Below are 23,241 nucleotides of genomic sequence, written 5' to 3'. Positions count from 1 at the left end.
CAACCCTGGCTCGGATTTCGTCTACCTTATTGTCAAGAGATTGGACATTGGCGAGTAGTATACTCAGGAGCGGTACCCGATGTGCCCGTCTACGGAGCCTGACCAGAAGACCGCTCTGTCTGCCCCTTCTGCGGCGCCGTTGTTTTGGGTCGCCGGCTGGGATCCGATCCATTGTCCTTGGGTGGTGGGCCAAACAGAGAATCCGCTTCGGGAAAGTCGTATTCCTGATCATAATGTTGGTGAGTTGACGTTGCTCTTTTATCCAATAGTTCCTCCCGACTGTATGTAATAAATCCTACGATTTCCTGGGGTAACAAATAAATAACACATGAAAAATAGGAACGAGAAGCGAGGCGGCCATCTCTTTCGGCGCCGGAAGTATTCCTCTTATCTAGGTAGGTCAAGGCTGTGTGGAGTGCAATTGAGATTGCGTCGTCTATGGATCTGTTGGGGTGGTATGCAAATTGGAGTAGGTCTAGGGTTTCTGGGATCATCTCCTCTAGAAAACAGAGAAAAGCAAACCAACATGTTTGGTCAGCCCACTGTGCCTTGCCCAACTAAGGGCAAGTCAATGACACTCTCCATCTTTTTTTTATGGCCGTGTTTTCAGTTGCTGTTATAAGGAGTCATTCTTATCAGGGCGAGGAGACTGTGAATATATTGTAAAATGTTCCATATCTGATATCTAAAGAATGTCCATGTCTTTGGACTGGGGGGAAATTGAATCACGCACTGCACGTAATGAGGGTCGGGCCATGAGAAAAGTTTAGCAAAATACTGTAGAATGGGGTGTAATAAAAAAAAGGCAGTCTCAACACCACCTACGTACAATGTGTTTACGTTTAAGCACAGCCCCTAATTTGAAAGCAGACATTCTTATGGTAATCTTTAAAACAACACTGTTGATGACTATAGAGGCACGCAAAACATTTGAATCAACATTTTATTAAAAGCAGAGGGGACATCTTAATGTCCTCAAATGGAACATAAATACAAAAAATATGTACATATGGCAGTGACAAATAGAAGCGTAGCGGATAGGTCTGGACCAAGTTTATCCTCATAAGGTATGAGAAAATAGAGGAAATCAACTATTTTTGGAGAACAGTGGGGACCTTGTTACCCTCTTACTACAGAGATGGAGATGAATCATTTGGACCACGACCCATCCTGGGTTAGGTTCACGACCCTTGAGGTACAAAGAAGAGCTACACGCTAATACTAATATGTTTACAAATGGAGTCCCAAAGAAGAAGAGCAACTAAAATGTCCATTGTGGAACATCAGTTAGGCAACATATATGTACAGTACGTTAGATCTTACTATAAGCCGTTTTTGTTTAGTTTCCTCAGTTTGCACCCGTCTTTGGTCTGCTGGGTCTGTAACAGAATAACTCTGATATCCACAACTGAATAAAATACACACAAGGCACTACATTTTTGTTGCAAATACACTAACCTTTAAAAAATTATCAGCAAAAAATATGCAATGTACATACTGTACAGTTTAAGTATAGCTTGTCACTAAAATAATAAAAAGTGCTTAAAATCAATATACTTGCGCAGAAGATTACATCCTCAACCTTCCGCAGGAATTACAAATCATTTCCAATGGGGTACACAGGACAGTTCTAGTATACAAGTTTCACCACAATGGGGCAGTAAACCAGCAGAATATGAGACATCTGTTGAAGATGATTGGAAATTGAAGACCAACAGCTGTGGCATTTTAGCAGGAGTTCCCTGCAAAACAGGATTCTGTGTGCATAGGCTGTGCATCTACTCCCTTCCTGTCCTAAAAAGTCCCCTGATCCATCTACTCAATTTCTCCCTTGAATTTCTCCCTAAAATGTGCTTTTCTTGATTTTGTATACTATTATCCATAAAATGTATTTTCACTGTATCTTTTACTATTTTGATAAATTGATATATTGTTTTAAAACCTGTTTGGTTGTGCTCCAGAGGACATTAACTCAATAATGAAGAGACCATGTTGTTGCCACCGAAAACTGTAGCCAATACTGTTTGCTACACCAATAATACCAGCAGCATTCATCGTCATCCTTCAAACCGAATACTATTCTATCATGCACTTTGAACCCACAGACCCCTGACACTTGGGAATACAATCTGAGTCAGAGAAAAACTGATTAAGGCAGTAAATGGGGTAAATATGAATATCTGTTATTTCTTGTTGGCGTCTCAATCCCTAGCAAAACACCCCAAACCATAATTCACATAAATGTATCATATATACATTCCATTTCATCATTATCGGATTTACACACATTTCAAACCTAAACAGATTCACAACAGCTGAAAGGGGGCCACATATTGCACATAGGGTTCGGATCGTGCATCACACATCAACCTAATTTACTTTCACCCCTTCACAGATCTCCTCAGGTGGTGGCTCATTTCTCCTCTTTCTCTCCACCTTCTATGAGGCAGACTCCCCGAGGGATGTGTGCTTGGGTCCCTAGCTGGAGTCTCCGGAGGGTGGTTCTGGGTCGGAGTCGGGCCCATCCTGTTCATCTGACGGGAGGTGAACCCGCTGCTCGTCCATGCGCTTGGCCTGTACCCTCTGGATCAGACTAAAGAAGTCCTCGTCAGGCACCGTGGGGGCCCGGGGCCCCCCTTCTGGTGGGGAACACCGTTGGTCATCGATCCTGGAGGACTGGAAGCAGACACAGAGAGTGAGAGAGAGGGAGAGACAGACATCTAAAATAGCAAGTCCTGCAGTTATGAATCCTGCATAGCCTGAGATACAGTATGCACAAACATTTGAGTATTTTACCTAAATCATGCATTAATTGATGGTACCAGAGACGGACTCAACACAAACATTTGAGTTATTTGCGCAGATCTTAGGTTAAGATTCAACCCATAGAGATGCTGAGGCAGTGAGACATGGCCCTACCTGGCACTTCATGAGCATGTTGAAGAAGTCATCGCTTGGCTCCTGGGGTTCTGCATCGACACACAGGTGGCCCAGGTTGTTATGGGTGATCCTGAGGCCGGGTAAGTTGCTGACGCTGACCCGCTGGTCGTCCAGGCGACGGCTCTGGGAACTGACGATCAGGTCAAATAGCTCCTCTGTCTGGGGTGACGTGATGAGTGTAGGGTCTGAGAAGCACAAGAGGAGGAGAACTATATTGTACTGTCATTGACAGAAGATATTCCAAGCCACACATTTCTGACTAGAGACCATTGCTTTGAGTGAATCATGCATTGACGTCAAATCAAGTCGCTGGAAGTAATGACGGTCCCAAGTAGTATTAGTGATGCTCTAGCTTTAGACCGCCGTCACAGTCATTAACCTACCTAGCATTTCATTGAGAGAGACGGCCCCTCCGTTCTCGCCATTTTCTCCATTCTCTTCATTCAGGTCGTCTAGGTGGCAGCGCTGGTCGTCCATGCGGCTGCTCTGGAACTTGCTGAGAAGGTCGAAGAAGCAGTCCTCATCGGAGGGGTCCTGACCTAGCTTCTGAAACAGAGGGACATTGTTGCTAAGTGATGTAACAGGTGCATACAGTTCATTGGGAAAGTATTCAGACCCCTTGGCGTTTTCCCCATTTTGCTACGTTAGATGAATGCCAAGAGTGTGCAAAGCTGTCATCAAGGCCAAGGGTGGCTACTTTGAAGAATCTCAAATATAAAATATATTTAGATTTGTTTTACACTTTATTGGTTTCTACATGATTCCATATGTGTTATTTCATAGTTCTGATGTCTTCACTATTATTCTACAATGTAGGAAATAGTAAAAATAAATAAAAACCCTTGAAAGAGAAGGTGTGTCCAAACTTTTGACTGGTACTGTATATACATTTGCAAAAATTTCAGAAAACCTGTTTTTGCTTTGTCATTATGGGGTTTTGTGTGCAAATTGATAAGGACAAAAATAAATGTAATCGATTTTAGAATTAGGCTGTAACGTAACAAAATGTGGAAAACGGGAAGGGGTCTGAATACTTTCTGAATACACTGTATTTCCACATACACTGACCCACTTGTCTCTTGTATACTGTTTATGTGGTTTCTGTTTGGCTTGTTTAACAGGATGCCTGGTTTGGGGCAGTTGGTGTTCCAGATAGAGGAGAACATTTGCTTCGCATATCAAGTACTATTGAACTGCTGTGAAATGACCATGCAGTATGTCCTGGTATTAGAGTGTCTAATGAGTCACATGGCCAAATAGATACACAGTCTGTCTGTTTGTCTCCATTGACTATTGGCTATTAGATTCTCCAATTGTTGCTCAATGCAATCAGTGGCAGTACAATTATTGGCTCTCTGCCATTATGGTGACCTGTACCATTATATATTGAGTTGCTGTTGTTTGCGTTGTTCTCAACCTTTTCATAGCACTTTGGACAAAAAATGTCTTCGATACTAACTGGAATAGCACATAACAGTGTTCTCACTATCTGACCAACTAGGATGCCTTCAAAAAATTGCTGTTTGGTCATCAAACATAGCACAACCTCTCAATATAGTATTGAGTTTGGGGCAACAGGTAGCCTAGTGGTTAGAGCATTGGACTTGTTACAAGATCAAATCCCCGAGCTGACAAGGTAAAAATCTGTTGTTCTGCCCCTGAACAAGGCCCACTGTTTCTAGGCTGTCATTGAAAATAAGAATTTGTTCTTAACTGACTTGCCAAGTTAAATAAAGGTATAAAATATAGTACACATATAAAGCCTCCTCTGAGTATCAACATCCAGTACTGTGGCCATCTACAATATCAACATGATTCTCTGTATTGGTCAGTGTGTGATCCTGCCTCCATGTTGACGATAAATCCCTGGGCAGGTTAATGGCAGGCATCATAGGCAGTGAGCCACAGGACACATCATGGATCAATAATGGCTGATGGTGTCCTTATCCTCCTCACCCTTTCCCCAACACGCCTCGCAGGCACACACACCATAATGTCCCAATCAACACCAAACATTATCTCCACAAAAATAGGACTGGATACACGTACTGTACAAGGCAATTTTGTCTGGAAGCAAATTGTATATATTTTTTAATTTACATTGATAATTAAGAACCTTTAAGTCTCAACTCGGTACAGTGTGATTTGTACAAAGGCAACTATCAGTGAATAAGCTCACCAGAATCTGGTCAGAGGCTACAATGTTCAATAGTACGATACAACAGTGCTGTTGCTGTAGGCGGTCACATTTTCAGCAGAGACTTTTCTTGTGAAAACTTTGGACCAAAATTAGGCTACACTTCAAACGTTTGCTTTACTGGGCATCGTAAAATAATTCATTGCCACAAAATGTGTCTGCCTCTCTGGCAGAGCAAGAAACAGACATTTAGGCTAACAAAGTAAAAAAATTAGAGAGACTAGTTCAAGCAACACCATCATCCATCAAATGATCATACAGATAAAGAGTACAGTGAAGTGTCTTACCACACAAGCACCTCTCTTTCCCTTTCTTCACTCTTTCTCTCTCTCCGAGCGCTCTCCTCTTTCCCTCACTCTCCACACGCCGGACTCACACTCCCCTGTCTTCCCCCCTTCCCTCACCACTCTCCTCCTTTCCACCCTTCCCTCTCGGTGCTCTCTTTCCCCCATCCGTCCCCACTGACGCCTGTCCTCCTCATTACGCCCTCCCCTCTTCCCCTTCTCCCATCGCTCCCCCTCTCTCATTGCTCCCCCTCTCTCAACATTCCCCTCTCTCATCACCCCCTCATCTATCCCTCTCTCCTAAATCCACCTCTCTCATCGCTCCCCCATCTCTCCCCTCTCATCGCTCCCCGCTCTCCTCTTCCCCCTCTCCCCTATATCCCCCTCATTCATCGCTCCCCCTCTCTCTTCCTCTCATCGCTCCCCCTCTCTCATCGCTACACCCTTTTTCCTATATCCCCCTCTCTCCTATATCCCCCTCTCTCATTGCTCCACCCTCTTTCCTATATCCCTCTCTCTCCAATATCCCCCTCTCTCATCAGTCCCCCTCTCTCATCGCTCCCCCTCTTTCCTATATCCCCCTTTCTTCTATATCCTCCTCTCTCCTATATCCCCCTCTCCTATATCCCCCTCTCTCATCGCTCCCCCTCTCTCATCTTTCCTATATCCCCCTCTCTCCTATATCCCCCTCTCTCATCTCTCACCCTCTCTCATCGCTCTCCCTCTTTCCTATATCCCCCTCTCTCCTATATCCCGCTCTCTCATTGCTCCCCCTCTCTCCTATATCCCCCATCTCTCATCGCTCCCCCTCTCCCTATATCCCCCATCACTCATCACTCCCCCTTCTCTTATCGCTCCCCCTCTCCTATATTCCCCTCTCATCTCTCCCCTTCTGTCATCGCTCCCCCATCTCTCCCCTCTCATCCCTCCCCCTCTCTCCTCTCTCCCCCTCTCTCATCACTCCCCCTCTCTCCTATATCTCCCTCTCTCATCCTTCCCCCTCTCTCCCATCTCCCCCTCTCTCTTTCTCTCTCTACCACTCATTCATTCCTTCATTCATTCATATAATTATATATCCATCTTCCCCCTCCCCCTCTCTCCTATATCTCCCTCTCTCATCCTTCCCCCTCTCTCCTCTCCCCCTCTCTCATCACTCCCCCTCTCTCCTATATCTCCCTCTCTCATCCTTCCCCCTCTCTCCTCTCCCCCTCTCTCATCCTTCCTTCCCATCTCCCCCTCTCTCCCATCTCCCCCTCTCTCTTTCTCTCTCTACCACTCATTCATTCCTTCATTCATTCATATAATTATATATCCATCTTCCCCCTCCCTCTCTCTCTTCTGCAGGACATCTTTGTCCCAGCTGCAGCTCTCTCTCCCACTGTGGGAAAATAACTCATTATGAGGAGAGGGGGGTCCTCTGATGAAGGTCACATTGTCAGCCGAGGCAGGGGGATGGGCAGCGAGTGCCCACTAACAAATCACGGGAACAACAAACTCTGAGCACTGCCAAGAGACAGTTCCGGCAAGCACAATGGAACATCTCATTGGGTTCAATCAAGCCATCTATTTAATAATTGTATCTATAGCAGCAATAAATTAATATGGATCTCTCGTGAATACTATAAGTTCATTAAAATGCTATTCTGTGATCAATTCCCAAATTGACCAGCAAAAGAAGAAACATTATGTGCGTCTTCCTGTGCCTCAGCTGAGCTCCATGTGATTGTAATTTTCTCCCCCTCCGAGCATAATGAGCTGTGACTTCCTGGACTCTGTCTGTTCTCCTCTTGCCTCTCTGTCTGGATCTTTTCTCTGCCTATGTATTGTTCAATTACTCAATTATGGTGAAGGGGAGCGAGAGAGTGAGGTGGAAGGAGAGAGTGTGTGAGTTGGGAGAGAGAGAAAGGTGGAAGTGAGAGGGGAAAGGACTCTCCCTAAATTAAATCAGTGTTGCTAAGGAAACCAGAACTCAAAGTTGCGCCGCTATAGACACACACAGAGGCACACAATGGTAACCATTGACATTTCACCACTTCCCAATGCCCGACCCCTTCCCTCACATTTTGTGATCAGAGTGACTTATGACCTAGTGTGATTTTTTTTTATCAAGTACTCTTTTTATTGTCAGTTCAATATATTATTGAGTCTAGTTCTGGAATACAGAGAGAGATAAGCAACAGAGGAAGTGCACCTTGTCTCCATACCATCCCACAATGGTACAACAGCTATTTTAGTCAGCCAATAAATAACAGGCATCCTTCACACAAGGGCTTCCTCACTCTTTTCAACAGCAGTCCACTGATTACAACAATTAACAGCATCACAGAACCGAGATGCATGGTTGGTCGAGTCAGGCGCTGAATTACACAACCCCATTGGCTGAAGCTGGCCGATGACGTTCTAAGGATAAGGACAGCACAAAGGTGTATTGTTATGAACAATCTAGAGCAGTCAGAAAGGCCAGCAAGTTTACTTAGTGTTATTCCTGGAAGCGCCATCAGACATAGCACTCCTCTCTACCAGGAAGTAACCTGGAGACCTAGTCTGGCCATTAACCCTCATTAAATCACATCATGTTTCACCTACAACACTTTCCCTTGCCACTATCATCATATGACATAAATCTGGATGCAAGGACCCTACAGACTTCAGAAGCCTCTTCCTGACCAACAGCATTGGCTCGCTAACCACATTTATGCAGTTTTAGCTGTCAGGTTAGCTTTCATTGATTGTTTAAAAGGCTGCCGATCCTTAAATGCAGAGGGGAAACTGAAGCTGGAGTCAGTAGATAATGCCTTTCAGTAGAACACTTTCATACGAGGTGGAAAGTGTGAGATTTAATTAGGGCTTTAAGGAGAAACAAGATACTCAGAGGAGCAATCGCTACTGTTAGCTAAAGCTAACACAGTTCAAAGTCATTGTGTCTGAGTCCATTATAGTGCTACACTACACATTGAAAACAAGCCTTTTAGTGGAGCTGATGAGACAGGGATGAATTTGACTGATCTAAATCAACTCAACTAGTAAACACCAGGTGCATGTTATTGTTAAGCAGAGAGATACTCAGAAAGTGAAGTTATATGCCATCGAGAGGGCTGGTAGGCAAAAAAATGTTTAAATCTACTCAGATTAAAATCAGTTGAGTGGATGGAAAATCATCTTTCTTGGTTAACTGAGCTTTTCAGAGCATTAGTTGAAATTGAAAATTAAGACTCACTGGAGGCGGGACTTGGACAGTTATGTCATCAGTGTCCACAGGGGATTCCAACCATTGCCTGTCATCTGAGGACAGGCTGTCGGGGTAGCCCTTCCCTCTGCCTGGCTGAGACTGCTGACTCTTGGTTCTCCGGGATATACTGTCCACATCCTGGCTGTCTCCAATCTGCAGGGAAAGTAACGTATACCAATGGATTAGCATTTATTTTACATTTGTGTGCTTTCATTTTATAGAAACTTGAAATGTACCATGTAAGTTGTGTTACAGAAAACTGTCAGAGTAATGATGTGAGAAAACGAAAATGGAATAAACAAAATGACTTTGTTTTACCTTATCTGACGAGTACTTCCACAGTTCGACACTGTCCATGCTGTTTCTCTTGGTGTATTTTGGTCTGGCTCCTAGAACAGAGAAGAGCGCAAAAGAGGACATTAAAGCAGATACCCTTTGTAAAGTTGTCAATGGAAGATTAAGTGTGCCCTTTAGTAATGTAATGAATGGAGGGCCATTATTGCCCTGAGTGGGGCTTTAAAGACAAAACATCCTATCCACAATCCCACGTCAGAGACACAGTAACTCATCAAGGCTAGGATTGTTATAGTGAATACAAATATTTGATCAATAATTATCATTTCATGATTGAATCTGTGCAATCATCATAAACTATAAAAAAGCTGAAATACATGATCCCAGAAATGTTCCATACACACAAAAAGTTTATTTCTCTCAAATTTTGTGCACAAATTTGTTTACATCCCGGTTAGTGAGTATTTCTCCTTTGCCATGATAATCCATCCACCTGACAGGTGTGGCATATCAAAAAGCTGATTGAACAGCCTGATCAATGGCCTTTTATTGTCCTGTGGACAATTCTAAAATGTGCAGTTTTGTCACACAACACAATGCCCCAGAAGTTTTGATGGAGTGTGCAATTGGCATGCTGACTACAGAATGTCCATCAAAGCTGTTGCCAGATAATTTAATGTTAATTTCTCTACCACAAGTCGCCTCCAACGTCGTTTTGAATTTGGCAGTACGTCCAACCGGCCTTACAAAAGCAGACCACGTGTAACCACGCCAAACCAGGACCTCCCAGGGGGGCTGCTGAGGACTATTACTGTCTGTAATAAAGCCCTTTTGTGGGGAAAAACCAATTCTGATTGGCTGGGCCCTGGCTCCCCAGTAGGTGGGCCTATGCCCTCCCAGGCCCATTCATAGCTGCGCCCCTGCCCAGTCATGTAAAATCCATAGATTAGGGCCTAAAGAATTTATTTATATTCACTTACTTCCTTACATGAACTGTAACTCAGTAAAATCGTTGAAATTGTTGCATGTTGCGTTTATATTTTTGTTCAGTGTATCAACAGTTTACAAACCCCTTATAGAGAGTTGAGTAACGTTCTGTTTTACTAATGACTCTAACATTGATGTATTACAGAAAGTTCTGTATGTTGACCATTCAAAACTACAGTGCACAACCGTGAGATAAATCTCGTAAACAGAAAATCGACAGTTTTTCACACATACAGAGCAAACAGTTGATTCCCATGAACTCTATGGGAGCTCTATGGGCGTGCATGGTTTCTCATGTGTGTGCTGTGGTCTTATGATGTGCAGTGAGGACGAGGTTCAGTCGGTCAGACAGCCAGGCAAACAAACTATGAATAAGGGGCCCTTTACGAGTCATGCGCCCATAGCAAATGTTGGGCCAGTGTGTGACCTGGAGGACCTTCACAGAGACCCAGAACAGCTCTGTGAGGGATGGGACTGCATGTCCATTTCTGCAGTCCACTTCTCACACTTCTACTATCTGTGTAGATCTACAGATGTAGGATCTTAATGTGATCACTCTTGTTGCAGAGAATTTTCCTACACTGCAGGAAATGCAGGTATGCTTAATAATTTACATAAATTCACTGATAACCTGCAGTAACACACGGTTATATTAACAGTATTGGACTTTTCATGCAGCCTACTTTTGTTTCAGCTAATAGCCTAACCAACAGTCAAGCAACGTTATGGACTAAACGTTAAATTCCTGTTGCTGCAGGATTATTTTGCTACTACAATACTGGTCAAATTAAGATCCTACATATGCATCTGTCAGTCATATGACACTTGAAAAGTAGAAAACGAAAACACTATGTATGCATTTGGTTGTATCGTTAGCTCTAGCATTATTGGAATGAATTAACAACTACAGTTAGAAAGTTATGTTATTATTATTTGACCAATGGATTTGAACCTTGTACTGTATCTGGGGCCTATTTATTCAAAATGGGACGCAAATGCCTCTTTATTTACAGTGTGTTTATGTTATGTGCGTCAGAGAACCCACCTGTCTATTTATTTAGAGGGAAAAAATGTTTTTAGGTATCTACAAAGGTATGTGGGTTTCACGCTGTATTTGGCCACCCCAAATCTATCTACACTCGTTCCCTTTGGCTCACACGTGTTCCAGTGTACTGACACACTGAAGAGCTGACACAGACAGACATAAAATTAATGGACAGGACATATTTTTCATACATCACCTAACCAATAAGGCAGAAGGCTACATTCCTGCATAGAGAAAAGAAAACACCAATAAATCACCAACACAATCTTAATCACCATCACCAGTCGGAGTGTCTGTTCTACTTGTTGTATTTCTATTCTGTGAGGTGGCAGTGCCAGGGCTGCCTGACCTCAGGTCCCACCTAACCACAGTCTATACAGTGTGGGCCTGCTGCTCCAAACAGACGCTCCCTGTTTAAATAAACATCCAGCACGTCCTCTCCGTACACAGAAAAGGGCTGTGTCCACCTGACTCACCCTTTCCTCCTAGACCCGGACGCAATGGCCCAGAATGACCTCAAACATTGACCTGTCAAACATTGACCTGTTGATCAGTCTATCTTCATCAGACAATGTCTCACATGGCCCCTTTATCTTTCTCCTGTCATAGCCTTAGAACATTGTTGTAGGAAGACAGAGTATATTGCCTGGATATTGGTTTACAAGCTGTCACAATGACTTAAAGGGTTATTAAGACAAGGACAATACATGGAATTCCTCTTAACTCTCAGCACTGTGCATGTAGAATTGTAGAGAATGTACAACTGTACATAATTTGTACAACTGTACATGAATAATTAACACACATTGACAGATGAAGTGCATGTCTGTCTGGCAGACACATTAAGAATACATTTTCCTTTACAAAGTACACATATCCATCGTCTGATCCATGATTGATTGAATCCAACCTCAGAACAATAGAGCTGAAATGATGACTCTATAGAAGACTTTTTACTTGTACAGAAATCCTTTTAGAGGGTCATACATAATGTATTCACTAAGACTATGGCCCTAGAGATGAATGATCAGCAGAGGAAGATTCTGTTGACAGAAGCACAGTGACACATCATCTATCTACGCCTGGGGCTTGGAGATATTTGCACAAGGACAAATGTATGTATTCTCTAGAGCTTATTCTGAGCTTTGCTAACATCACTCCACCTCTGACATATACTGTACATACATCTCCCTCAACCGATTGAATGGAAAATGGGCTATAGCATTTTACAAAAGCCTTTTAAAGTGTGCATTCAAACCTCTCAAGTATTCGTTACAGATTCATGGCAACTAGAAAGTAAAGCTTCCAATTCCATGTACAGTATTTTGAAAGAATTAAAAGGCTATAATTAAGCCTCGACCTTGCTTACCTCATACTCCGGACTCAGAGAGCTATGGTACAGTTATTGTTGTCAATCCCATGAAATTTAAGTCAAATGTTGCTATAATTGTTATTAGTCTGTAGTTGTATTCCATTTGCAGTGTCCAGTAAGTATCCTGGAGGAACTAATCACAGGTCCTGCCTCTCTCAACTCAAAGTTTGATGGAGAAGTGATATGTTCTCCTTCTGAGCGAGTGTGAGAGCGAGTCTGTGCTCAGGGTTGTGCGTGGGGTGTGGTAAGGAGAAAGAGAGAGAGAGAGAGAGAGAGAGAGAGAGAGAGAGAGAGAAATGGGCAGTGCACGTGGACTAAGGCTGGTCAGAGACAAAACTTACTGTACAGGACTTTCCATATGTATTAATACTGTCATTACCCAGAACAAAAAGTGCAGACATGGGTCAAATTGAAAATCTACTCTTTATAAACAACAAAAATAGATTAAATAATTTGGACTGTTAGTTCAGCATGTTATGATTTTGGCGCTCCAGGTAGAATTATCTAGAATTATACAATCATCTTTACACTCCTCAAATCCCACACTTGAACCACCAAGAGGACAAACACATCTAGACTCAAACCAGTGTCTACATGGGAAACTTCATCCCTTTCTGAAAACAACTCGAGTGGTCATAATTGATGTATTTAAGCAGAACCCTGTGGCAGAGAGGGGCACAGACAGCATGGTCGCGAGGAGCCTTGTGTGGTCCGGAGTTGGGTGCTTTGACTGTTACACCAGACTCTGGCACATGGTCATAATTTCCTCTCACACTGAAAATACAAGTTCAAGGAAGAACCGTAGAAAGAAATCTCCCTGTTACCTTGCACCTCGAACTCTGACCCACATGATGAAAGGTCACTCTTGTTGACCCCCAGAGCCTCCATCATCTGCTCCACATTCATCCTGGCAGTCAACTCGCCATTCCTGTCCCCAATCTGAGAGTAGGTTAAGCGAGAGAGAGAGAGAGAGAGAGAGAGAGAGACACAGAGAGAAAGAGAGACACAGAGAGAGAGAGAGAGAGAGAGAGAGAGAGACATCGTATTGACTAAAGGTGTATGGGATTTCAGTTTTCAAAAAGCGACTGCAAATATATTGGTGTTGAAAATAAACTGTCTTCACAGTAATATACCTCCTTATAAAAATTGTGTAGCTGCAGTGGTCACTAGTTACCTCTCTGGAAATGTCTAGGTATTTGCGGGCGTAGTGCAGGGCCTGGCGATGGTTCTGTAAAGACACATAGGCATTTCCCAGACTCCAGCAGGCACGGCCCTCACCAACCCTATCAACACAAGCACAGTTAGAGAAGGAACAAATCAAACACCATAATGATAAGCATTTTAAGTAAAGGTTTTAAAGTGCGTGTGCGTGTAAAGGCTCAGACACTCCAAGGATACAGACTGCTGAGAGGTACACATCTGCCCGGCAGTCAACTTTTTTATGTTCACATAGCACAGATTCCCAACCGATCAGCCTAGTTAAAATACTCCAGACCACAGTGGCATAGCTTAATTAAGCTACAGGTATGTTTGGCTTGTGCCTGCTGTAGATCAGAACTAGCAAGCTGCGCTAATGTTGTTGCCAGCTAGCTAGAATTTGTAGTAAGCCCTTGTCAATACTAGCCAGATGGCTACAACTGGAAAACTAGCGTACCTACCAACATTATAATTACATCAGAATGCATTTAATATAATAACATATGCCATTTAGCAGATAATTTTTTCTAAAGTGACTTATTCATATATTTTACATATATGTAGTCCCAGGAATCAAACCCACTACCCTGGCATTAGAAGTGCCACGCTCTACAAACTGAGCTACAAAGGACTTGTTTCTGAATGAAGCAGCTGCCTATTAGCTGCCGAGAGTCAGTGGAAGGTAGCTAGCTATGTTGTCCTAACTGTTCCGCTAACGTTAGCTAGCAAGCGAGCTGTTACTGGCAGTATGGGAGAGTGGAGAGTGAATCTTTTTCTTCATCATCTTGCTAGATAGCTAGCTTGATAAAGCATTTAGTTTTGTGTGCATTGTGTTGCACTAACTCTCTTGCACACACACTGGACTCTACCCACACACTCACATACTTACACTGACTCCCCAACAGACACACACACACTTTCACACTCACCACCTATGATACTGGCACTGTCTATTATCTATCTTGTTGCCTAGTCACTTTACCCCCACCGACAGTGCCTTCAGAAAGTAGTCATACCACTTGACTCATTCCATATTTTGGTGTGTCACAGCTTAAATTCAATATTTATTAGATGTATTTTTATTCTCATCCAACTACACACAACGCCCCATAATGACAAAGTGAAAAACATATTTGTATACATTTTTGAAAATGAAATACAGAAATATCTCATTTACATGTAATTCACACTCCTTTGCTATGACACTCCAAATTTCCTTTGATCATCGGTGCGATGTCACTACAACTTGATTGGAGTCCACCTGTGGCCAATTCGGACATTATTTAGAAAGAAACACACCTGTCTATATAAGATCCCACAGTTAACAGTGCATGTTAGAGCAGAAACCGAGATATAACTATGATGAGGCATATATCTGGGGAAAGGTATAACATGATTTCTAGAGTGTTGAACATTTCCAAGAGCACAATGGTTACCATCATTGGGAATCTGAAAAAATATGGAACTGCCCAGACTCTGCCTAGAGTTGGTCATCTGGCCAAACTGAGCAACCAGGCAAGAACGACCTTGGTCATGGAGGTGACCAAGAACCCAATGACCACTCTGATAGAACTACAGAGTTCCTTGGCTGAGATGGGCGAACCTGCCAGAAGGACAACAGTCTCTACATCACTTCATCAATCTGGGATTTATGGGAGAGTGGCCAGACGGAAGCCACTCCTGAGAAAAAACACACATGACCGCATGCCTGGACTTTACAAAAAGGTATGTGAAAGACTCAGAGCATAAGGAAAAAGATTCTGTAGTCTGAGACAAACATTTTACTGTTTGGCCTGAATGCGAAGCGCTATGTTTGGAGAAAACCAGGCTCAGCTCTTCACCTGTCTAACACCATCCCTACCGTGAAGCTTGGTGGTGGCAGCATCATGCTATAGAGGTGCTTTTCAACGGCAGGGCCTAGGACACTGGTAAGGATAGAGGGAACATGAATGTAGCTAAATACAGGAAAACCCTTGAACTTGCTTCAGAGTGCAAACAGTCTTAGACGGTGGGGTGACGATTTGCATTCCAACAGGACATTGACCTCAAGCATACAGCCAAAGCAACACTGGAATGGCTTCAGAACAAGAATGTGAAAGTCCTTGGGCTCTATTTTTATCCAACCTAACGCATTGGTAAATCTAAGCGCAGGCGGTAACACTATAGGTTCAGGGGTGTGGCAAATATTTTTGCTATTTTCACTCTCACAATTATTGGCTCACTTGCTGGTGTGGGTGCGATAGTGCTGGGTTGTGATGAATAAACAAGTTGTGGGTATGTCGTGGCTTGGCCCCTTACTGGCCAATCAGAACCTGCTCCATGGAGAAATATGTGTTTGCTTGAGGTTGTATTTACGGTCTTGTGTATTGCCTTGGAATCAACTCCAATTCCAATGTTAATCCGTTTTTATAGTTTAAATAGCTTACAGAAATGAAATAACAAATTGTAGACCTATCTCATCTTTGCTAAATAGGTTAACTTGAACCTATTTGCAGTCCACATTCTTCTAAGTAATTGAATGACTTCAATAGCGTCCACACTGATATGGGGGCTAGGCCTACTGTAAATTGCATTATGACTGAGCACGGACATGCCAAGCAATAAGGAAGATTAAATTAGGCCTAAAAAGATCATGAATAATTCTAAACAAAACTAAGCAACAACCTGTTTTAAATTGCCTATTTCACACTTACAGGCACCATCGTTTCTCCCAGTGGGCATATTAAACAACGCAGATTAGAGAGGGTTTTATCCAAATCCAAAAACGGAACATGCATGGCTAAAATAATGTGGGCCTGCCTACAATGCATTGATAAAGGTGAGTGTCAGCTCACTGTTTTACTCCTCTCAAACTTGATACTTTAGTAAAGCTTTGGTGATTTTAAGATTTATTTCCAAGCGGTCTCAGGAGCCTAACCCTTTATCGACAGTCTTCTTGCCTACTTCGTGATTGCATTGGGCAGACAAAAAAAACGATTCATTTAGAGGGGAGGCTATGCTTGTTTTCAATCAAATAAAACTAAATTGGGGGGGGTGAAGAGACATTTAGTTTGTTTCTAAATACGAAGTATACAGGCACCAAAAGCATATTAGGCTACTCTTGTTCTATGGGCAGTGTGTGTCACAGCTGGACAGGCTGAGTTTCTGCTGTCAAAATTCATGCCATAATCAACCGCTAAAACCAGCTTTTGGTTGGTCTTGAATGGCTCTATCAGCACTGCCTGAAATTAGCATTTTGGATCATGACAAGGACACACCTCCAATTTTTCCACCCCGCCCATCTGAGCGCAAGGAGCTGATATAAAACAGATACATTTCCGAATCGGGCGTTAGGGCTGGAACATGACAGTTAACCAGTTTTATTTTATTACGAAATTGCAAACTAACTATGCATTTTGAAACTAGGACGGCCTTAACGCCAGCCAAAAATAGAGCGTCTTGAGTGGCCCAGCCAAAGCCCGGACTTGAATCGCCAAAGCCCGGACTTGAATCGCCAAAGCCCGGACTTGAATCGCCAAAGCCCGGACTTGATTCGCATTGAAAATCTGTGGAAAGACTGGAAGATTTCCCTCCAAAAAATGTGCCAGAAATCCAGATGTGCAAAACAAATGCAGACATACTCAATATGACTCAAAGCTGTTATTGCCACCAAAGGTGCTTCTCCACAAAGTATTCACTCAGGGGTGTGAATACTTATGTAAATGAGAGTTGTCTGTGTTTCATTTCTAACACATTTTCAAAAAATGGGTCATTGGTCTTTTTTGTAGATGTGTGAGGCAAGTCTACTTAATCCATTTTGAATACAGGCTGTAATTAAAAAATGTAGAATATGTCAAGGGGTATGAATACTTTCTGAAGGCACTATATAAGTACAGTACATAGCTACCTCAATTACCTCATACCCCTTTTCTACTCCATATATATATATATATATATATATATATATATATAGCCATGTTATTTTGACTCATTATTCACTGTATTTGTTCTTGTGTCACTATTTATATTTATCTTTAACTCTGCATTGTTGGAAAAATACCAGTAAGTAATCATTTCACTGCAAGTATAAGTCTGTTGTCTACGATGCATGTGACAAATAAAATTTGATTTGACTCGCCACCCCATTCATTTCATGTGTAACTGCCTGGCAAGCTAATGTTAGCTATCTAGCTAACTAACGAGCAAATGCACATTATCAATCCTGACAAAAATCCCCAAGCACAAAACTCCTTATCTAGAAACTCTTAATTAAGGAACGGACCCTTTTTTTTTCAATTTTCGCCTAAATTGACATGGCCATATCTAACTGCTTGTAGCTCAGGCCCTGAAGCTAGGATATGCATATTCTTGGTACCATTTGAACGGAAACACTTTGATGTTTTTGGAAATGTGAAAGGAATGTAGGAGATTATAACACATTAGATCTGGTAAAAGATAATACAAAGAAAAAAACAACTGTGTTTTTATATTTTTCTTGTACCATATTTGAAATGCAAGAGAAAGGCCATAATGTATTATTCCAGACCAGGTGCCATTTAGACTTTGGCCACTAGATGAAAGCAGTATATCTGAAAAGCTTTAGACTGATCCAATGAACCATTGTATTTCTGTTCAAAATGTTGAATCAAGACTTCCCAAATGTGCCTAATTTGTTCATTAATAACTTTTCATGTTCAAAACTGTGCACTCTCCTCAAACAATAGCATGGTATTATTTCACTGTAATAGCTACGGTAAATTGGACAGTGCAGTTAGCTTAAATTATTGTTAATCTTTCTGCCAATATCAGATATGTCTATGTCCTGGGAAATCTTCTTGTTACTTACAACCTCATGCTAATCACATTAGCCTACGTTATCTCAACCGTCCCGCAGGGGACCCACCAATCCTGAAGAAGTTTTAAAGACGTGAAGAGTTGCTCGAGAAAAAAAAAGTGTTACGCAGCTTTTGTTTTTGGTCTCAATTCTAATTACACGGTGAAATTTCCCTTCTTTTTTTTATGACCTTGTCATTCCTGTCGGCTCCCCCATGTGGATGTTTGTGCTCTCTGATTGGATCAAAGTCAAGATGTTGTCCATTGATGAAGTGCGATTCTACTAGTAGTTTGCTGGTACCGGGTCAATACACAGTGGTTTGTCATTGTTTTAGCAAGAGAAGGAACGGCCTTCTACTGTGCTAACTATCTATCGGCAGTCAGATTTCTCAGTGTGTGACTATTAAGTGAGTGTGTGAGTGTGCATACCTGTCCGTGAGCTCCTGGGCTATGAGGAGGTGTTTGAGGTGGTAGTCTATGGCTCTCTCGTACTGTTGCATCAAAGTGTAGGTGTTCCCCAGGCTGTAACATGCCTGTGCCTCCATCACCTTGTCCTTCAACTGACGAGACAGCTGCAGAGTTTTTCTAGATGGAACAGGAAGACAGGGTAATTGAGAGGGAGAGAGGAAGAAGGAATGAGATTTCTACATAGGGGTAGTAAGAGGGTGGTGAATGGATAAAGAGGTATTTAAAGGAAAACATTTGTTTGTTCCACAAAAAATTCAAAGTATTTATTTAAAATGAAACATTCTTATTATAAATTAATCTCATACATTATATTGATCTTAAAACATTAATAGACTTGAATACATGCAGGTAATCAAGTACATAACATGGCGTAGCGCTCTGAGATCCATTGGTTGATACACATCAAGTCCACTAGGTGTCAGCGTGTAGTCTTTGCTTACCTGTAGTACTCCGTGGCAGTGTTGAACTGTCCCAGGAAAATCAGAGCGTTGCCTAGGTTACTATAGGCTCTACGTTCAGCTGCTTTGTCACCAAACTCCTTGGCGATGGACAGCCTCTGAACAAAAGAAAGTTGATACATTTTCTTGAATGTATGTGTATATTGCTCACTTTGACCAGTCTTTACCCCATTGATGGAGCAATAGCGTTGCAAAACTGATACTTTTACGTCTTGTAAGTACGTCATACACTTTACATTGAGCTCATTCAAACAGGCAAGTTGATGTGTTTTCATCCAGGTGCAAAATGGTCGCGCGTGAGAAGACCTTTTCTTACCATTAATTATGTTACAGTATGTCACACACACAATAGTGTGTCTCTTTACTTGTACACATGATGGTGTTGACTACTGTCCCAGAAATATGTATATCACCTGTCTGTGGAATTTGATGGCCTCCACAAAATTTCCCAGCAAGTAGTGGGTGTTGCCTAGGTTACCAAAGGCCCTGCCCTGAGCAGCTCGGTCGCCCAGCTCTTTGACCAGACACAGATTCATCCTGTAGGAGAGAGGAGGACTTGAGTTAAAGTATCGTGTACCAATTGTGTTTTACACAAATTATACAAAAGTCTCAGTTTTGTTGTCTTGAACTAAAAATAATATGTTTTATGCTGTGGTTGCACAAAGTAAACAGTACAGTACTTCAGTAGTTATGAAAGCTTTGATGTCGGAAACTGGCTTGTCAGTGTGTTGTCATACAAAAACGAAGGCCTGAGCAAGCCTCTCAGTGTGTCCACAGGGGATTGTGTACTACAGTTTTGACTTAACTGTAAAGGCAATTCACTTTTATCCCACTCCTCCACAGACTGATTCAGGTAGTGTTCATAGCCTGCAGAGATTTTGAAGGAGCTAATAGCCCAGTGGGATATTTCAATCATATGCATGCTGTCTGTGCTGTGTGCATGCATGGGTGCGTGCCTGTTTGTGTTCTTGCATGTAGACTACGTAGGTGTTCCTGTGCACATGTACAAGCATGTGTACACAGCTTAACACTCACTCATAGAAGCTAGTAGCCCTTTGCAGTGTATCTCTGACGACTGGTGGGAGGTCCCCAGGGTCCTGGGTACAGCCCCATAGCTGCTGCTTTCCTTTGGCATGGAACACATTCCCTATATTGTACAGAGCCCTGGCCTCTCCCACCTGGTCAGACGCAAAGGGGAAAAGAAGGCAAATAGAGACATTGGAAGAGGGTATTAGGGTATTTTTCAACTGAAATAGCATGGACCACACTGAAATGTATTTTCAATACAATGCCCCCTTCCCCAAAATCTGATAAATGGTACTTAACAGTTGCAATCCTCCAATCCAATGTGGTGGTGTGTGTGTGTGCTACCTTGTCCCCCTGCTCTTGAGAGATGTCCAGGTGTCTCTGACAGCACACCGTTGCCTCGTCGAAGCGCCCCAAAACCTTCAGTGTGTTTCCAAGGTTACCGCTGGCTTTTCCCTCCCCTATCCTGTCCCCTATTGTCCTGTAAATAGAGACCGTATCTCATTATCAGTCATGGTTTTGAAGTAATAATCACTGTGTACATAGCCTGAGTCCCAGATCCGTTTGTGATGTCTTGCCAAATCCATTGCTCATTGTCAATACAATAACACACATGCTACTGCTTAGACTTAGCGCTTAGGTCATCAAATCCAACTGTTTAAGTGGTCCCTACCTTCTTAGGACAGGGTTCCAGTTGTCCTGCTGTTATTGTAATGTACTGTAACTCAGCACCAGCCCTCTGGGTTTGTAGTCGCCAGGCTACCAACTGCACAACTCTCCACAGGAGACGGACTTAGTCATCTGAGCTAAATACCAAGGGGGTCTCATCAAAATGAACACTATCAAAACCTGCATCTTTCTTCTAGGAGGGCATCAGGCATACAAGTCATACAAGTAATGGGGGGGGGTCGATACAGTTCATTATCAGAATATTATTTGTGACATTATGTTGTTTTGTTCTCTTTTTAATTTTAAGTAGGGAGCCAATTTGTTTTCAGCACTTTTTTTATTTCCGTGACTGATCAAAACTTGTTTTCTCATGGCTCTCTCTTGTCCCTCTGCAGCAGACATATGGTAAGCAATATGTTTGAAACATTGAATTGCAATTAAATCTAATTATCGAATCACAATGCATATAGAATTGTGAGAATCGGAATACATATCAGCACCAAAGTATCGTGATATGTCGTGAGGTCCCTGGAAATTCCCAGCCCTACTCTGTATAGTATGCAACCCATAGCTAAGGATAACTGTTTACATACGCTCTTGTACTTTATGAATGACTTTAGTCTAAATGACATATACATCCATTGCACTGTATAAAACATATTCATACCATAGGTTGAAATACTTTAACTACAATTTGAATCCATAATCAGACATGATGTGGTCTGGTATTCCATGGCCTCACCTGGCCAGAGTGAGGTCGTGTCTGTGGTACTCCAGGGCCTTGCCGTATTCCTTCAGGTAAAAGTAGGCGTTGCCCAGTTGGCTGTAGATGGCACTGAGGGTCTTCAGGTCTTCTGTTCCCACCTGAACAGCCGCCTCGAAAAACGCTGTCCCCCCTTTAAAGTCCCCTGCCTTACACAGCCTCTCTCCCTCCAGGGCCAACTCCAGACACGAGGCCTCCATCCTGAACACACACGGACACACACACACGGACACACACACAGGGACAGAGCAAAAGAGAATGTCAGTATTACAGCATCAGGGTGCGAAACAGTGCGCCTATGAAGGTACCATGGCAATGGTGTCCGAAAACTGTCATTAACAATAAAAAGTTTATTCCTAAATGTCTCCATGGCAACAGTGTCTGAATCAATATCACTGTGTGGTTACCACAGCAACAGTGTCAGAAGAAACACTTGCCTTGACATAAGCACCTTGGAGATGTAGTCTTTTCAGCTCCTTGATCTCATCTCTGTCTCTCCATAACACTACTGTTTAAAAGTCCAGTTTATATAGTGAAGATAACTGAGACGTCTTTTCTTCCCTGCATTGAGAATCAGTGTCTCATCCTCCCAGAGCTGTCCAGCCCACACACTCTAGTTCAGTCTGGTTTAACCAGGCTAGTGTTGATGCGCTGCAGGTCTTAAATGCTGCATTTGGAGACAGTGGAAAAAATGGGAAAACACATCTCCACACTGACAATAAGGAAGGAGAAAGAATTCATATCACTACACACAAATCCTCAAGCCCAATGAACATGCTCTGTGGAGCATCTCCTTGCCCCCTCAAGCACTGTATTATTGTCAGTGTTGTCCAAGCTAAATATTTTTCAGTATACTGTAGGGCCCCCAACGTATAGCCCAAGAGTACAATTATCAAGTCTCTGGGTTTAGTCAATAAAATAACTGTTCATTATAAATCTGAAGAGAATATAGAGGGCTCATATGCCAGAAATAACTGCTGTAGAGCCAGGTCCCTCTCGCCCTCCTGAATGCCTTAGTTACCATGGTTACATAATACCATGCATGCCTAACCTCTTTCTGGACTTCACAACAGTTTCTGTCACTCAAAACTGTCCAAAATATTTGTAATATCAGCTAGCCTCATTCTTGAGACCATTCTAAGACCTTCCCCACAGTCATCTAAGAACCATTGATACGATGAAAGTAACCAGCCAATGTGGATTTGGTTATGTTATCGTTTGAAGCGCAAAAGATGATGCCACTTGTTCTTCAGCAAGCTCAGTGTAGAGTTCAGTGTAGATTAGCCCCACAGTGTAATCCATATCTTTATATATGATTAGTAGCACATTATTTTACGGTACACTACTTCCCTGGTATTTACTTAGAAATTACTTAATATTACACAACAATTACTCCTTTATGCCAATTTCCAAGAGGTTGACAACCACAACAAAAAATCTTAAATACAGTAAGACTCATGCAGCACCTGACACTAATTTGTCCCAAATAGGTTGGAAATG

At 42.5% G+C, this 23,241-nt stretch overlaps 1 protein-coding gene across 5 annotated transcripts in view; it reads right to left on the bottom strand.

Annotated features, from left to right (window-relative positions):
* Positions 1-925: 925 nt before the first annotated feature.
* Positions 926-23,241, bottom strand: part of LOC112219330 (G-protein-signaling modulator 1) — a 34,645-nt gene continuing 12,329 nt past the window's right edge. For 2 of the 5 annotated variants that reach the window (XM_042302309.1, XM_024380478.2), the window contains exons 2-14: positions 21,721-21,942; positions 20,655-20,790; positions 20,319-20,461; positions 19,697-19,820; positions 19,266-19,381; positions 18,787-18,942; positions 13,523-13,631; positions 13,173-13,287; positions 8,969-9,039; positions 8,639-8,803; positions 3,324-3,486; positions 2,920-3,125; positions 926-2,676 (exon numbers count right to left, since the gene is read on the bottom strand). In XM_042302309.1, coding sequence (XP_042158243.1) covers positions 2,479-2,676; positions 2,920-3,125; positions 3,324-3,486; positions 8,639-8,803; positions 8,969-9,039; positions 13,173-13,287; positions 13,523-13,631; positions 18,787-18,942; positions 19,266-19,381; positions 19,697-19,820; positions 20,319-20,461; positions 20,655-20,790; positions 21,721-21,942 — 1,924 coding nt within the window. In that variant the 3' untranslated portion in view covers positions 926-2,478. Of the gene's footprint in view, positions 2,677-2,919; positions 3,126-3,323; positions 3,487-8,638; positions 8,804-8,968; positions 9,040-13,172; positions 13,288-13,522; positions 13,632-18,786; positions 18,943-19,265; positions 19,382-19,696; positions 19,821-20,318; positions 20,462-20,654; positions 20,791-21,720; positions 21,943-22,178; positions 22,594-23,241 lie in introns of those variants that run through there. The other 3 variants (XM_042302311.1, XM_042302310.1, XM_042302308.1) reach the window with 3 other exon arrangements.

Source organism: Oncorhynchus tshawytscha, linkage group LG20, assembly GCF_018296145.1.
Source record: "Oncorhynchus tshawytscha isolate Ot180627B linkage group LG20, Otsh_v2.0, whole genome shotgun sequence".
Classification (NCBI taxonomy): Eukaryota; Metazoa; Chordata; class Actinopteri; order Salmoniformes; family Salmonidae; genus Oncorhynchus; species Oncorhynchus tshawytscha.
The sequence above is the reverse complement of the archived record's forward strand: the minus strand, read 5'-3'. Positions and strand labels throughout refer to the sequence as shown.